At 37.1% G+C, this 17,755-nt stretch overlaps 1 protein-coding gene across 1 annotated transcript in view; it reads right to left on the bottom strand.

The window, feature by feature from the left end:
• The window catches only part of ZFAND4 (zinc finger AN1-type containing 4), a 237,270-nt gene that overhangs the window by 95,931 nt on the left and 123,584 nt on the right, over positions 1-17,755 (bottom strand). Inside the window, exon 6 of the mRNA XM_053667383.1 lies at positions 1,232-1,379. Within this exon, the coding sequence (XP_053523358.1) occupies positions 1,232-1,379 (148 nt within the window). The remainder of the gene's footprint in view (positions 1-1,231; positions 1,380-17,755) is intronic.

The raw sequence follows: 17,755 nt of genomic DNA, 5'->3' as shown, positions 1-17,755 counted from the left end.
CCTATTCAATACAACAAACAAGCAAGCAAAATATAACCAGAGACTTGGAAATAAAGGACAAACTGACATTAACCAGAGGGGAGGGAGAAGGGGGAGGGTAACCGGGGAAAAGTCATCAAGGAACAGGTATAAAAGACCCATGGAGAAAGCCAAAAGGTGGGAAGGATTAAGGGTGAGAGGTGAGGGTTTGGTGGGGCAGGAGAAAGTGTTGGCAGGAAAATGTAGAGTACTGTACTTGAACAACAATTTAAAAAAAGTGAAAATTAAAAAATAAAATGCCAAAGGCGAAAGACAAACAGAAAATCATAAAAGCAGCAGATGGGCAGTTAGTTATATATAAGGGAACTACCATAAGACTGTCAGCTGATATCTCAATAGAAAGGTTGCAGGCTAGAAGGGACTGGCAAGAAATATTCAAAGTGATAATAATGAAGCACCTATAACCAAGATTACTCTAACAAGCAACACTATCATTTAGTATCAAAAGGCAGATAAAGAGCTTCCTAGCCAGAAAAAGAAAACTAAAGGAGTTCAACACCACAAAGAAGTTTTATATAAAATGTTAAAGGGTCTTCTTTAAGGAGATAAAAAATATGAACAGTAAAATGACAGTAAATACATATCCATCAACAACTGAATCTAAAAAGCAAAATTAACAAGGAAGCAGAAGAGAAACACAATCACAGATACAGAGAACATCTGATGATTGCCAGATGGCAGGGGTGTTAGGGTGGCAGTGAAAGAGGTGAGGGGAATAAAAAGTACAAACTGGTAGTTACAGAATAGTCATGGGGATGTAAATTACGGCATAGGGAACAGAGTAGCCAATGAACATATTTGTAGGATCCATGGACATGGACAACAGTGTGGGGTTTGTTTGTCTGACGGAGTTTGGGGGGACTGGGTGGAGGGGGATAAAGGGAGAAAATTGGTAACAGCATAAACAATAAAATATAATAAAAGATATTTGTAACATTAAGATTAGATTATCATTATTCTCAGCTCTAGAACGATGAGATTTTTAAAATCATGAATTGTTTTCAGTGTAGTATAACCACATTAGATGTGTTGCTGCTCTAAAAAAAACAGTTCATCACTTTAAATATCTCAATAAATTACTGAGGCCAGAAACTTGAGATAAATAATATTTTATAAATATTTTTCTTTCACAATTACCAGCAGTCCTCAAGGATAAACGAGAGAAAAGCCTGCCCATTGCCAATAGCTTCACCTTTTTGCCAAGATTCATGTTCTCCATCTTTGCCTTCAGCAGCTTCATTTTATTCATAGTTATTGAATTTTCAATTATCTGTTGCCCAGAGGGAGAAGGCTCAATTTCTTCATCCTCATCAGTATACAAATTATACACAGAACCACCACTGCAAAAAAAAAAAAAAAAAAAAAAAAGACAATTACTGTTATGTGCCTGATACCAGCCCAATGACTAAAAATACTCCACGTGCAATAGAAACTATAGATGCTGCTAGTGATAAAACAATAAATCCATTTCGTTAATGTAAATTCAAGGCAAATGTATATTTTAAATATATTTTAGGAGAAAAAATGGGAATATCATAATCTAGCCCTACTGAAAATTCTAGTACAGTTGAGCTTTTCTGATGTCAGTACACTATAAATAAAGATCTTTTGGCTATATCATTCCCACAGAAGCAAAATACATTTCTATAAAAATGATCTTATTTCATTTTATCAGCCAAGGAAAACTAGACTACAAGCTGATCAAATTAACCAAAATGAAAAAGAAACTGACACTGATGTCATGATTTTTATTTATCCTGCGAGGATTCTCACAAAAAGGAGGGAGGACTCATACACAGGTGTCACCAGAACATTTTCTGTTCTTTAGAAAAACAATTAAAAAATACAGATAACATAAGATTTTTCTCAGTGTGTTTAGAGATGTAACTACCTAGAATAACATAGATTTTTAATAAAAAAAAAACACCCCAGGCAATTCATGACACAATTAGACATGTTAAACATTTTAACTGTTGACCAATCACACTATTTGTTCATATCTTAATTATTATTTGGGGCCCCTTGTCTTTGACTGCATAATGCAATGGCACTTATCACACTACCTACATATTTATACTTATATGTCTATCTTTCCCTCTTACTACACCATATGTATAAGTTGAAAGCAGTTATTAGACTTTTTCCTCTTACTAGTCTTAGTACCTGGCACAATGCTTGGAACATATCCAAAAGTTTGCTGAACTGAACACAAATGTAACTGAAATTCAAATTTTTTAATAATGAGAAAAGTAAAAAAGTAAGGGTATGAAAAAACAAAAATATTTGAAGAATGTCTAAAATTTTAAATAGAGCAGAAAAAGAATGTGTGTTAGTGATTGCAGAAAGTTTACTTATAATAAAACTAATGTATCTATGTTAAAGAATATGAGGGTTAATAAGATTTCCTGTTCTATGTGGCTGTAAGAATGGAAAGAAATTTAGGATAGCCTTAATAAGGTATATTCCGCAACATTTCTGAAGCATGTACCTCCACCATACAAAGGCTAGAGGGTGAATAACCCCACTTCTAAACTTTATACAGTAAAATACATGACATTTTGAAATTTAGGGTTGTTTACATGCAGCATTCATGACTATTAGAAGGAAGATGGCAGAATTTGATCCAATAACCGATTTAGTCTCTAGTGTATCTTGTGACCAATACTTCTACCTATTAGATGCCTACAACAGTATGAAAACTGACGCAATGGGCAAAACACTAAATTAACATTGTTAGTGTTCCCTAAATGCCTACTCTATCAGGTATTTTCCACATATTCCTAATATTCACAGAAACTATATAATGCTTTATATCTCATTTTATAAATAAAACTGCAGTTAAGAGAGGCTACATAATTTTGTTCAAGTCCAGAGAACTAATAAATGGTGGACCTGTGATTCAAATTCCCCATCTGTCTAGTCCCAAAGTCTATTATGCTTATGTATCACCCATAAAAAAATGAAATTTACAGTATGTGAAGGCTCTTGTCTTAAGGTTAACTATACCTGAAATGGGGTTGATTAATGATTTTTGGCAGCTCACCATTGGAATAGGAAGAAAAGGCTCCAGTATAATCTATTTTGATTACCTTATAATATTTTAACTTTAGGTACTACTTTATTATATTCTGTGCTTTTAATATTAACTGTCCATAATGAATTAAAGAGGTTTTTGACACATTCCTGAAAAAAGTAAAAATTAAAAAGAAATAATACTTGGTCATTTACTGTTTTCCTGTGTGTGTGTAAAAAGTACATCTAGACAAATATTTCATTGGGCATATTTTAGGGGGGGTTAAAAATACTTTTAAATACACCTGATTTTTTAAACATATTATTGTTTTCTCTTTCATAAAGCAAAGTCATGAGATCAGTTACAAGCCAATCATAATTCTTTTCTAGTTGAAATATATAACTACTGATTCTGAAGATGGCAGTGAGGTAGGTGGGAGCAGAGCCCACTTGCCCCTGTAACCAACTGGAATACCTTGCTGATCTTCTGAGGAACACAGTGAACAGCCAGTGGAATTCCACCATATATAAAGTTTGGAGGTCAAAACTGTAGAGGACGTTGAAAAACAGATGGTATGGAGATCCCGTTGGGACAGTAAGGTCCCTGGGATCAGCACAGGGACCAAGGCTGCTGAGGTCCTGCTGGCCTGGGGTGGTTGCTGGCTGCCACAGGAACTTTGAAGGACAGCCAGCTCTGTGATAGTAACTCAGGGGCTCCCTCCCTTACCAGAGCAGGGAAAGCAGCCCCACACCGGGAGACACCTGGATGCTTGAAGTTGCTGGGGGAATAAATGGGACTGTGGTCACTGGCTAGGACAGTACCAGAGAAATTGGGAAGCTGGGTGACACCTGGAAAGGGAGAAGAGTTGAGCTGTGTGGGACCCTGACCTGGATAGTGTCTGGACTAGTCAGAGAGTTGGGCTCTGTGAAAAGCTAGGCACTTGTTAATAAAGGCCGGTGCAAACAGTAGGAATTTACTCAAAAAAGGTTCCCAGGTACTGTTTAAGGAATCTCTCACTCTGGCACAGATGGACAGTGAGGGCCAGGCAGTACATGGAAGACCTGGGCTAGAGGCTGGACAACTGTGAATACTGCAGCCCTAACCTGGTCCCTGTCCTCCCAAAATCATGGAAAGGGAGAAAAGCCAAGTCCGGCCCCACTCTGCATGCAGCATCCCGGAAGACTAGCAGAACTCAACTGGTAGGTTTAAAGTAAGAAGGAGGCTTCCCCACCCCCACCCAAGTGTGAAACAATAAGACCTGCAGCTGTGAAAAGACCAGAGACAGATCCAGAGAGGGATCACCACACTAACACCAACAACTGAGAAACTGAGGCAAATTTCACTTTGCCATCCTATAGAACTTGCATTTTATTGTTTATTTTTCTTATTTTGTATTTATATTTATTTTATTTATTACTTTTTATTTCTCCCCTTTCTGTTCAATTTTCTTCATTTTGTTGAACTTCATTGTTTCACTAATTTTCCTTGCTCTGTCTTTCATACTGCATTTTATTTTTCTTCTTTCACTTCAGTCATATTCCAATACAACAGTACTATTGGTCTTTTGACTTTCTATGCTTTTTATTCAGATCACATCTTGTCATATTGTTTGCCAGTATTATTGTAAATAATTATTGTTCCGTGTTATTGTAAATACTGTAACAGGGTGCAGCCAAATATGGGCCCCAAATAGGGATTTGAAATGGAGTCCAGGAAATATTAGAAAAATATATATATAGGATGTCCTCACCCCTACAAGTCTGAGCTGGGGGTTGGGACACATGGAGGAGGGCCATTGAGAGCTGTTTTGTATAGCAAAGCTTTGCAGCTAACCTCTAGCATGGTCATTTGACATATCTATAACCTTTAACTGGTTTCATGGATATGTTAAATAGCTGTGGCTATGCTTTGAGCCAGGGGGATGGATGTGACTTCCACCCATGATGTAACTGGGAGGCAACTCCCCCTGATTACAGCGCCTATATGAGAGCTCAGAGATGATTGGCTCCACACATGGGGCTATGCCTGCCTGGACTTACTACAACAGCCCAGGAAAGCTGGACAAATATGAGAATGATGATAGGTATAACTGACTGTGAGAGGAATCAGAAATTGGACTGCAGAGAAGATTGGCACTGGGATTTAAACCCAGACACAGCAGCTATGCCTAGTTGGGACCATGTGGCTTTGGCAAGAATCAGGACCATGTAGCTTTGGGGTGCTTCTTTTTGCCATGTGGCTTAGGAAACAGGAGAGACTGCCTGGAAAAAAAGGGGTGAAAGGGCTCTCACTGATGGGCCATGAAGGGGTGCCACATGGTTTTGGATTAACTGGAGATCATGGCAGTGACATAGCTGATGGTGCCAGGAGCCTGAATCATGAAATTCTACTTTTCCTGAGATACAGTACTCTGGACTGGGCAGAGGGAGAAGAAAGGACTGTGTGCATCTGTGGGTATTCTAAAGGACTTTACTATTTTAATGAAAACATTAAGTCACTACTGTAAGTCTGTATAGCTTTTAAATAAATAATTCCTTGCCTTTTCACAAATCTCTGGCATTGAGACATCTCTCCCTGGCAGCAGGCAAGGAGAACCCAGTAGGTGAGGGGGGACCCCTGGAGAAAAAGGGGGGTCCTTGCAGTAATAGTACATCATTCACCCCCCAACCCTCATCTGTTCTGTAATGATACTACACAGTACCCCTAGCTGGTCTTGGCATATTTCACTATCTTCCTGAGCTTTATTGCTGTTATGGTTAACTATGCTGTCTCACACATTACAACTACTTTTATCCTTTACTCTCACTATAACTCACCATCTAACTTTACATAGCACTGTTTTCAGCTCACAATCCTTCCCCCTGTAATAAACGTCTTATCTCTCTTCACCTTTTCTACAAAGTGGCTGGTTGGCTGAAATACCAGTTAATGCTATACTTCCCCAAATGATTTCCTATCTGTTTTCTAATGTTGGTACTTCAAATCCATAGAATACGCTCCAGTTACCTTAATCCACTTTGCCTTTGCCCTGCCACTAATCACATACAATATTAGGTGGGAGTTGTGAACACTAGTAAACCTGCTAGAGGAGAGAATCCACCAACAAAGGAACATCAACAGGTAAAACCCAAGTACAACAAGAGAACACACACAAAAGGAAGATAGGGCAACCCTAGAATACCCAGACAAGGAGATCAAAGAGATCACATTAATGAATCCCATAGAACTATTAACATAGAAGTTCACGCTACAAAGACAGCTAGCAAAGCAGAACATCAGGAAGCAGAGAAACAAACAAAAAGACTCATCAAAAATGAGGACAGAAATAAAGAACCTGCAGTGAAAATGAATGGAAAACTCCCCACTAAGAGAGCTAAATGTAATGGAGGTAAGCAAACTACCAGATATAGAATTCAAAATAATGGTTATATGATGCTCAATGAACTCACAGACAGCTATGAGGAACTGAGAACTACAACAATATGAAAAAGGAAACAAACTGTAAATAAGAACCAGGAAGAAATAAAAATTACAATTTCTGAAATAAAAAACACACAAGAAGGAATTATAAGCAGGCTGGATGAAGCAGAGGATGGAATTAGTGAGCTGGAACATGAGGTGGAAAGAAACACCCAGGTAGAGCAGCTGCATGAAAAAAGAGTAAAACAATATGAAGATACTTTAGGGTAACTCCAAGAGAACATGAAAGACAACATTTGAATCAAAGGAATACCAAAAGGAAAAGGAATAAGGGATAGAAACTCCATTTGAAAAAATAATGACAGAAACTTTTTTGAAACCTGGGGATGGAAAAACACCATGCAAGTTCAAGAGTATAGAGAGTGCCAACCACGATGAACTCAAATAGGCCTACTGCAAGGCCTACATCATAATTATTTTTTTAAATTAAATTTTATTTAGGTACTTTTCAAGTAAATTTTTTTAAATCTATTTCTCCCATCCCACCCCCCAACCGGGTCTCCCCCCCCCCAGTCCTCATCCCTGTGTCTTTCATACTTGTTCCTCAAAATCCCTCCCCCTTTTTCCCCTTAAATTCCCTTCCCTCTCCCCTCTGGTCGTTGCCCACTTGTTCTCTATTTCAGTGCCTTTGTTTTTATTCTGTTTGCTTGTTTGTTTTATTCTTTAGCTTCCTGTCAAAGGTGAGATCATATGGTATTTGTCCTTCAATGCCTGACCTATTTGACTCAGCATAATGCTTTCCAGTTCCATCCATGTTGTTGCAAAAGGTAGTAGCTCCTTCTTTCTCTCTGCTGCATAGAATTCCATTGTGTATATGTACCACAATTTTTTGATCCATTCATTTACTGATGGGCACCTAGGTTGCTTCCAACTCTTGGCTATTGTAAATTGTGCTGCTATGAACATTGTGGTGCATAGGTTCTTTGAAATTGATGTTTTAGGATTCTTGAGGTATAATCCTAGCAGTGGAATTGCTGGGTCAAAAGGCAGGTCGATTTTTATTTTTCTGAGAAAATTCCATACTGTTTTCCATAATGGTTGTACCAGTCTGCAATCCCACCAACAGTGAACTAAGGTCCCCTTTTCCCCACAACCTCTCCAACATTTGTTGTTTGTTGCTTTGTCTATTATAGCCATCCTGACTGGTGTAAAATGGTATCTCATTGTGGTTTTAATTTTCATCTCTCTGATAGCTAACGATATTGAGCATCTCTTCATGTGTCTCTGGATATTCTGTATGTCCTCTTTAGAGAAGTGTCTGTTCAAGTCCTTTTCCCATTTTTTAATTGGGTTCGATGTCTTCCTAGAGTGGAGTCGTGTAAGTTCTTTGTATATTTTGGAGATTAGACCTTTGTCTGAGGTATCATTGGCAAATATGTTTTCCCATACAGTTGGTTGTCTTGCTAATTTAATACTGTTTTCTTTAGCCATGCAGAAGCTTTTTATTTTGATGAGATCCCATTTGTTTATTCTTTCCTTTATATTCCTTGTTCTAGGGGACATATCCGTAAAAATGTTGCTGCATGAAACATCTGAGATTTTCTTACCAATGTCCTCCTCTAGGACTTTAATGGTGTCACGGCTTATATTTAAGTCTTTTATCCACCTTGAATTTATTTTGGTGTATGGTGTAAGCTGGTGCTCAAGTTTCATTTTTTTGCACGTAGCTGTCCAGTTCTCCCAACACCATTTGTTGAAGAGGCTATCTTTATTCCATTTTATGTTAATGCCCCCTTTGTCAAATATTAATTGACTGTAGAGGGTTGGGTTGATTTCTGGGCTCTCTGTTCTGCTCCATTGGTCTATTTGCCTGTTTTTATGCCAGTACCAGGCTGTTTTGATTACAGTGGCTTTGTAATACTGTTTGATATCAGGTATTGTGATCCCTCCTACTTTGTTCTTCTTTCTCAAAAGAGCAGCTGCTATTCGGGCTCGTTTATGATTCCATATAAATTTTTGAAGTGTTTGTTCTATGTCTGTGAAATACGCCATTGGTACTTTAATAAGTATTGCATTGAATCTGTATATTGCTTTGGGTAGTATGGACATTTTGATGATGTTAATTCTTCCAATCCATGAACAAGGTATATGTTTCCATTTGTTTGTGTCTTCCATGATTTCTTTCTTCAGTGCTGTGTAGTTTTCTGCATACGGGTCTTTTACCTCCTTGGTTAGGTTTATTCCCAGATATTTTATTTTTCTTTTTGCTATATCGAATGGGATTTTTTCCTTGATTTCTGCTTCTGCTGATTCATTGTTTGTATACAAAAATGCCTTTGATTTCTGGATATTGACTTTCTATCCTGCTGTTTTGCCAAATTCATTAATTAGCTTGAACAGTTTTTGGGTAGAGTCTATAGATTTTCCATGTACACTATCATGTCATCTGCAAACAGTGACAGCTTTGTTTCCTCCTTTTCTATTTGGATGCCTTTTATTTCCTTTTCCTGCCTGATCGCTGTGGCCAAAACTTCTAATACTATATTGAATAGAAGTGGTGAAAGTGGACATCCTTGTCTTGTTCCTGATCTTAGTGGAAAAGCTCTTAGTTTTTGCCCATTGAGTATGATATTGGCTGTAGGTCTCTCATAAACAGCCTTTATTATGTTGAGGAATGTTCCGTCTATTCCCACTTTGCTGAGTGTTTTTATTATAAATGGGTGTTGTACCTTATCAAAAGCTTTTTCCGCGTCTTTTGATATGATCATGTGGTTTTCGTCTTTGCTTTTGTTTATGTGATGAATTACATTTACTGTTTTGCGAATGTTGAACCATCCTTGCATCCCTGGGATGAATCCCACTTGGTTATGGTGTATAATCTTTTGGATATATTGTTGGATGCGATTTGCCAATATTTTGTCGAGGATTTTAGCGTCTATGTTCATCAGCGATATTGGCCTGAAGTTGTCTTTCTTTGTTGTATCTCTATCTGGTTTTGGAAGCCAGCATCAGCTGGCTTCATAAAAGGAGTTTGGGAGTTTTCCATCCTTTTGGATTTTTTGGAATAGTCTGTGAAGAATGGGGGTTAGCTCTTCCTTAAATGCTTTGTAGAATTCTCCTGTGAATCCATCTGGTCCGGGGCTTTTGTGTGATGGGAGTTTTTTGATGACTGCTTCAATTTCTTTTGCTGTTATTGGTCTATTCAGGTGTTCTATTTCTTTTTCATTGAGTTTTGGGAGATTATATTTTTCTAGAAATGTGTCCATTTCCCGTAAGTTCTCAAATTTCTTGGCATACAGTTCTTCATAGTAATTTCCTACAATCCTTTCTATTTCTGTGGTGTCAGTTGTAATCTCTCCTCTTTCATTTCTGATTGTGTTTATTTGTGTCTGCTCTCTTCTTTTCTTGATGAGCCTACTTAAAGGCTTGTCTATTTTGTTTATCTTTTCAAAGAACCAACTCCTGGATTCATTGATCCTTAGAATTGTACTGTTAGTCTCTATGTCATTTAGTTCTGCTCTGATCTTAGTTATTTCCTTCCTTCTACTTGCTTTGGGCTGCTTTTGTTGTTGTTCCTCGAGTTCTTGCAGGCGTAGAGTAAGGTCATTTGTTTGAAATGTTTCTGTCTTCTTTAGGTAGGCCTGTATTGCTATAAACTTCCCTCTCAGGACTACCTTCACTGTGTCCCATAAGTTTTGGGTTGTTGTGAGATCATTTTCATTTGTTTCCAGAAACTGTTTTATTTCTTCCCTAATTTCATTCTTGACCCGTTCATTGTTTAATAGCATACCATTCAGTCTCCATGATTTTGGGTGTTTTGGGTTTTTTCCTTTGGGGTTGGTTTCCAGTTTCAGTCCCTTGTGGTCAGAGAAAATGCTTGGTATGATTTCAATATTCTTGAATTTGTTGAGGCTTCTTTTGTGTCCTATCATGTGGTCTATCTTTGAGAATGTTCCATGTGCATTTGAAAAGAATGTGTATTTAGCTTCTTTGGGGTGAAGAGCTCTGTATATATCAGTTAGGTCCATTTCATCAAGGGTGTTGTTTAATGCCACAATATCTTTGTTGATATTTTGTTTGGAAGATCTGTCCATTTTTGATAGTGGGGTGTTAAAATCCCCTACTATGATTGTGTTGCTGTCTATATCTTTTTTGAATTCTTCTAAGATTTTCCTTATATATTTTGGTGCTCCTATGTTGGGTGCATATATATTTATGATGTTAATGTCTTCTTGGTGGATTCTTCCCTTGAGTATTATGAAGTGACCTTCTGGGTCACTCTTTATGGCCCTTTTTTTGAAGTCTATTTTGTCTGATATGAGAATTGCTACCCCAGCTTTTTTTTCTTGTCCATTTGCTTGGAAAATTTGTTTCCAGCCTTTCACTTTCAGTCTGTGATGGTCTTTTGTCCTGAGGTGGGTCTCTTGTAGGCAGCATATGTGTGGGTCATACTTTCTTATCCATGATGCTATTCTGTGTCTTTTGATTGGAGCATTTAATCCATTTATATTTAAGGTTATTACTGATAGGTACTTATTCATTGACATTTTTGTACCTGTGTTCCTCTCTGTCTGTCTCTTTTCCTTCCTTTCCTTAAAGCAGACCTTTTAGTATTTCTTGTAGACCTGGCTTGATGGAAGCAAATTCTTTTAGACTTCTTTTGTCTTGGAAGCTCTTTATTTGGACTTCTATCTTGATTGAGAGCCTTGCTGGGTAAAGTAGCCTTGGTGGCCTACATCATAATTAAAATTTCAAGTTTTAAAGGAAAAGAGACAACCTTAAAAGCAGAAAGGGAGAATCAAAAGTAACAAACAAATACATATCGGGGTTCAGTTAAAGTTAGTGGCTGATTTCACAACAGAAAAACTCCAATCCAGCATAGAATGGCAAGAAATATTCCAAGAATAAAAAGCAAAAGATTACTGTACCCAGTAAGGCTCTCAATCAAGATGGAAAGCACAATAAGGAGTTTCCCAGACAGAAGATGGATGAAAGAATGCACCTCTACCAAACCAGCACTATAAGATATGCTAAAGGGACTACTATAAAAGGAGGAAAGAAAAGAGTGAAGGAGGAACACAGGTACAAAGGGAAAAATGAATAAATACCTATCAATAATAACCTTAAATGTTAATGGATTAAATGCTCCAATCAAAAGACACAGGGGAGCTGAATGGATAGGAAATCATGAGCGACACATATGCTGTCTGCAAGAGACATACCTCAGAAAAGAAGGTCTACACAGACTGAAAGTGAAGGGTTGGAAAAAAAATGTTCCAAGCAAATGGATAGGAAAAGAAAGCTGGAGTATCAATACTAACATCAGACAAAATAGACTTCAAAACAAAAGCCATGAAAAAAGACACTGAAGGACAGTTCATAATACTAAAGGGGAATATCCATCAAGACATACACATTGTAAATATATACGCATCCAACATAGGAGTACCGAAATATATAAGGAAAATCTTGGAGGATTTCAAGAGAGATATAGACAGCAACACACTTATGCTAGGGGATTTTATACCACACTGCCAAAAGATACATAGATCTTCCAAACAAGGATATTATGGCATGGAACAATGCCCTAGATAAAATGGATTTATGAGATCTATAAAACCTTTAATCACAAAGAAGCAAAGGTTGCATTATTTTCCAATGCACATGGAACATTTTCAAACATAGACCACATAATAGTACACAAAATCAGCCTCAACAACTTCAAGAAAACTGAAATCATATCAAGCATTTCTCTAACCAAAAGGAACTAAAACTAGAAACTAATCTCAAGCAAAAAACTCAAACCACTCAAATTCATACAGATTAAATAGCATGCTATTAAACAACAAACGGGTTAATAATGGGATGAAGGAAGAAGTAACAAAGTTTCTGGAAACAAATGAAAATGAACTCACAACAGTCCAAAACTTATGAACACAGGAAAACGGTCCTAAGAGGGAAGTTCATAGCGATACACGCCTACCTAAAAAAGATACAAACATTTCAAATAAACAGCCTAACCCTACATTTAACAGAACTGGAGAAACAACAACAAAGCTCAGAGTGAGAAGAAGGAAGGGAATAACCAAGATCAGAGCAGAATTCAATGATAGAGAGACTAAAACAACAATCTAAAAGATCAATAAATTCAGGAGCTGGTTCCTCGAAAAGATAAACAAAATCGACAAGCCCTTAAGCAGACTCATCGAGAAAAAAGAGAGAGGACCTAAATAAACACAATCAAAGTAAAATAGGAGAGATTATAACAGATACCACAGAGACAGAAAAAGTTTTAAGAAATTACTATAAAGAATTATATGCCAAGATATTTGAAAACCAAGTGAAATGGACAAATTTCTAGAAAACTATAATCTTCTAAAAGTAAATGAAGAAGCACCAGAAAGTCCGAACAGACTAGTAACAGATGATGCATTTGAAGCAGTAATCAAAAAACACCTGGCACAGAAAGGATCTGGACCAGAGAGTTTCACAGGAAAATTTTATAAAACTTTTCAGAAAGAGCTAACCCCTGTCCTTCTCAGATTATTCCAAAAAATCCAAGAGGGAAGACTCCAAAACTCTTTCTATATGGCAGCATCATCCAAATTCCAAAACCAGATAAAGACAAAGCAAAGAAAGAATACCATAGGGCAATATCATTGATGAACATAGATGACAAAATCCTCAACAAAATATGGCAAACCTCATCCAGCAATCCATTAAAAAGATCATACAAACAATCAAGTGGGATTCATCCCAGGGATACAAGGATATTACTATATTCACAAATCAATAAATGTAATACATCACATAAATACAAGAAAAGACAAAAATCACATGATCATATCAATAGAAGCAGAAAAGGTACTTGATATGGTACAGCACACATTTATGATAAAAACACTGAGCAAAGTGGTAGTAGAGGGAGTATTCCTCAACATGATAAAGGCCACATAATAGAAATCTACACCCACATCATACTCAACAGTCAAAACAAAAAGCTTTCCCACTGAGATCAGGAACAAGGCGTCTGCTTTCAACATTTCTATTCAGTATAGTATTGGAAGTCCTAGCCACAGTGATCAATCAAAAAAATAAAAATAAGAAGCATCCAAATTGGAAAGGAGAAAGTAAAAATGTCACTGTTTGCAGATGACATGATATTATACATAGAAAACTCTATAAACACTACCAAAAAATTACTCAACCTGGTAAGTGAATTTGGCAAAACACTGGTATACAAAGTCAATATTCAGTAATTGAAGCAATTTTTGTACACCAACATTTATGTACAGCAATATTTCTCATGAAATATCAGAAACAGAAATCAGGAAAAAAATCCCATTTGCTATAGCAAGAAGAAAAATAAAGTAACTATAAATAAACTTAATGAAGGAAGTAAAAGACTTCGTTCATTAAGGAAGACTTAGAAAATTACACAACACTGAATAAAGAAATTAAGGAAGACACAAATAAATAAAAGCATGTAATGTGTTCATGGATTGGAAGAATGAACATCATCGAAATGTCCATACTACCCAAAGCAATTTAAAGATTCAATGCAATCTCTATTAACATACCAATGACATATTTCACAGATATAAAACAAACTTTTCAAATATTTATATGGAACTGTAAATGACCCCAAATAGCCACAACAATTCTGAGAAAGAAGAAGAAACTAGGAGGGATCACCATATCTGACATCAAACTGTATTACAAGGCCACTGTATCAAAACAGTATGGTACTGGCACAAGAACAGAGACACACAGAACAATGAAACAGGATAGAGAGGCCAGAAAACACCATGTTTCTATGGTCAATTAATATTTGACAAAGAAGGCAGCAACATAAAATGGAGTAAAATTAGCTTCTTCAACAAATGGTATTGGGAGATCTGATGGCTACATGCAAAAAAATGAAATTTAAAATCAACTTACACCATACACATAAATAAATTCAAGGTGGACTAAAGAATTAAATATAAATCATAACACCATAAAATTCCTAGAGGAAACCACAGGCAGGAAAATCTCAGCTATTGCATGCAGCAATGTTTTCACTGGTATGTCCCCAGAGCAAGTGATATAAAGGAAAGAATAAATAAATGGGATCTCATCAAAATAAAAAGCTTCTGCAAAGCTAAAGAAAACAGCATTAAAATGAAGACACCAACAGTATGGGAAAACATACTTGCAAATGATACCTCAGACAAGGGTTTGGTCTCCAAAATATATAAAGAACTCACATGACTCCACACCAGGATGACAAACAATCCAATCAAAAAATGGGCAAAAGACCTCAACGGACACTTCTCCAAGGACATACAAAGGGCCCAGAGACATATGAAAAGATGCTCAGCATCCCTAGCCATCAGAGAGATGCAAATTAAAACCAAAATGAGATACCACTTCACAACAATAAGAATGGATATCATAATCAAATCAACAAACAAGTGTTGGAGAGGATGTGGAGAAAGGGGAACCCTAGTGCACTGTTGGTGGGAATGCAGACTGGTGCTGCTACTGTGGAAAACAGTATGGAATTCCCTAAAAAATCTAAAGATGGAACTGCCTTTTAAGCCAGCAATACCACTGCTGGGATTATACCCTAAGATTCCTGAGACTCCAATTCAAATGATGCCTATGCACCCCAATGTTCATAGCCTCACAGTTTACAATAGCCAAGTGTTGGAAGCAACCTAGGTGCCCATCAATAAATGAGTTGATCAAAAAACTGTGGTACATTTACACAATGGAATACTACCCAGCAGAAAGAAAGAAGGAATTCCCATCTTTCTAAACAGCACTGATGGAACTGGAGAGCTAAGTGAAATAAGCCAGGCAGTGAGAGGCAAATATCATATAATCTCACTTATAAGGGGAACATAATCAACAAAATAAACAAATGAGTAAAATAGAAACAGAGATATTGAAATAAAGAACAATCTCACGGTGAAGAGAGGGGAGTGGGGAGAGGGATTGCAGGATAAAAAGGGGGAAGGGGAAAGCCAAGGACCACAAATAGAGAACTCATGGTCACAGACAATGAGGGGTAGACTGACTGTTGGAGTGGTGGCACATGGGCAGGGGAGAGCAATGAGGAAAAAGGCAGGACAACTTTAACTGAACATCAGCAAAAAATAACATAAAAACAAAAAATAAAATAAAGCTAAAAATGAAAATGAGACTATAATTAAAATAAGTTTCTAAGTTTATTTTCCAGCCAAGCAAGAAAATCTTCATCAACATAGAATTAACTGAACCATGTTTGATTACAGCAGTTGAAAGGTGTCCAGAAAAAAATGAACAGTTTGAAAGACTACTCCTTTGGCAAGAACAATTTCTTGAACATTTAACAAGATTGGGAACAACATCAATAGTTAATTTAAAAATAGAGCAAGTTGTTTAGAGTTGTTTCCTTGGCTTTTGATGAGTCAACATAAGTTAATGATACTGTTCAGCTGTTTTTATCTACTCGGAGTCAATACCAAGTTTGAAGTGAATGAAGAACTAAACACTTTGAAGAGTCTGCATAAAACAACTAGAGAGAAGAATATTTTCACCCATAAAACAACTAAAGAGAAGAATATTTCCTGTGTGGCTCAGTTGGTTGGGCATTACCCAGCAAACTGAAAGGTCCTGGGTTTGATTCCCAGTCATAGCACATACCTTGGTTGACCATTTGGTCCTTGGTTGGGACATGTACAAGAGGCAACCAGTTGATATTTTTGTCTCACATCAATGTTTCTCTCCCTTTCTCCCACCTTTCCCCTCTAAAACCAATAAGCATGTCCTTGGGTGAAGATTTTTTTAAAAGGTAAAAATTAAAATAACAAAATTTTAAATGGCCCCACTCCTCTTATAGTTCTACAGCTTCCTTCTTTAAAAAATAATGTTTTCAAGGAAGCTGCTAAAACACTAATTTAGTACAACTTGAAGTGATATCTGCTACTATTGATGGAGTAAAAATATGTGTAGAACAGCAAAAAGCTTTTGTTGAACAAATTTATAAAGGTAATGACATGTAAGCTGCTTAAAACCTATGGTTAGTCAGCAGGTATTCTGCAGCCAATATTTGAATCTATCGTGTATTATAGCACCAGCAGTGTTAATGGTAAACATCATTTGTGTCCTGGACATAACCAATAGCTCAATGGCTTGACAGTCATAGTTTTATTGTGATAATTTTAGCACAGCGCTGACACAGAATTTTTCTGAACAAAAAGAACTGTCCTGAAGATGGTGGTACAGTTAAACACAGCTCACTTCTTCACACAAACACAGGAAAAATTACAACTAAATTACAAAGCAACTATCAACCAGACTCATCAGAAAATCAAACTGTATGGAAGTCTGACAACCAAGAAATAAAAGAAGTCAGATTCATCCAGATTGGTCAGAGAGACAGAGATGTGGAGATGTAGAATGGGCAGTCCCACACACATGTGTTTTGGATAGAAATCAGGAGGGGTACCTCAGGAGCAAAGTTTCCCAGCCCCACATCAGACCACGCAGTCCAGCATTTCAGTGTCAGGAAGATAAATACCCATAACTTCTGCCTATAAAAACCAGCGAGGGTTTGGGTGGCAGAAGAAACTGTAGCATTCTCAGGTGTCTCCTTTTAAAGGGGCCACAAAGAGTCTTAGGACATACAGACTCACTCCTTTTAGCTCCAGCACTAGGGCAGCAGCTGGTAGGGCAACTTAGCACACAGAAAGAAACTTAAGTGTCTGGCATCATGATAAGTGCCAAGCGACAGCTTCCTCTTGGACAAAACTCCAAAGGCCAGTCAGTGGCCATTGTCTCTTTTTAGAGTTCTCTCCTGCACAGAGCCACAGAGTGGTAACACCATATCTGAGACTCCATCAGCCTGGTTCACACAGGTTGCCCTGCCCTGATGATTACTTAATGTTCTGCCCAATCCAACTTATGGGTGTGGTTTTCTACAACAGGACACACTACTAAGAGAGGGAGTCAATGCAGCTGTACCTAATACATAGAAAAAACCCAGAGAAGATTCCAATTCCAAAATGAGGGTACAAAGAAATATGACCCAAATGAAAAAAAAAGAACTAAACAAAATAGAGATAAGCTATCTATCAGATGCAGAGTTCTAAACACTGGTTATTAAGATACTTGAGAAAGTCATTTGGTACATCAACTGCATAAAAAAGGCCCAGGCAGAAATGAAGATTACCCTAAGTGAAATAAAGAAAAATTTACAGAGAATCATCAGTGGAGTGGATGATGCCAAGAATCAAATCAATAATTTTGAACAAC

The sequence above is a fragment of the Artibeus jamaicensis genome, unplaced genomic scaffold (genome assembly GCF_021234435.1).
Source record: "Artibeus jamaicensis isolate MK-2021 breed Jamaican fruit bat unplaced genomic scaffold, CSHL_Jam_final contig_468, whole genome shotgun sequence".
In the NCBI taxonomy this organism is placed as follows: Eukaryota; Metazoa; Chordata; class Mammalia; order Chiroptera; family Phyllostomidae; genus Artibeus; species Artibeus jamaicensis.
Note: the sequence above shows the minus strand (reverse complement) of the source record. Positions and strands in the feature narration are given on the sequence as shown.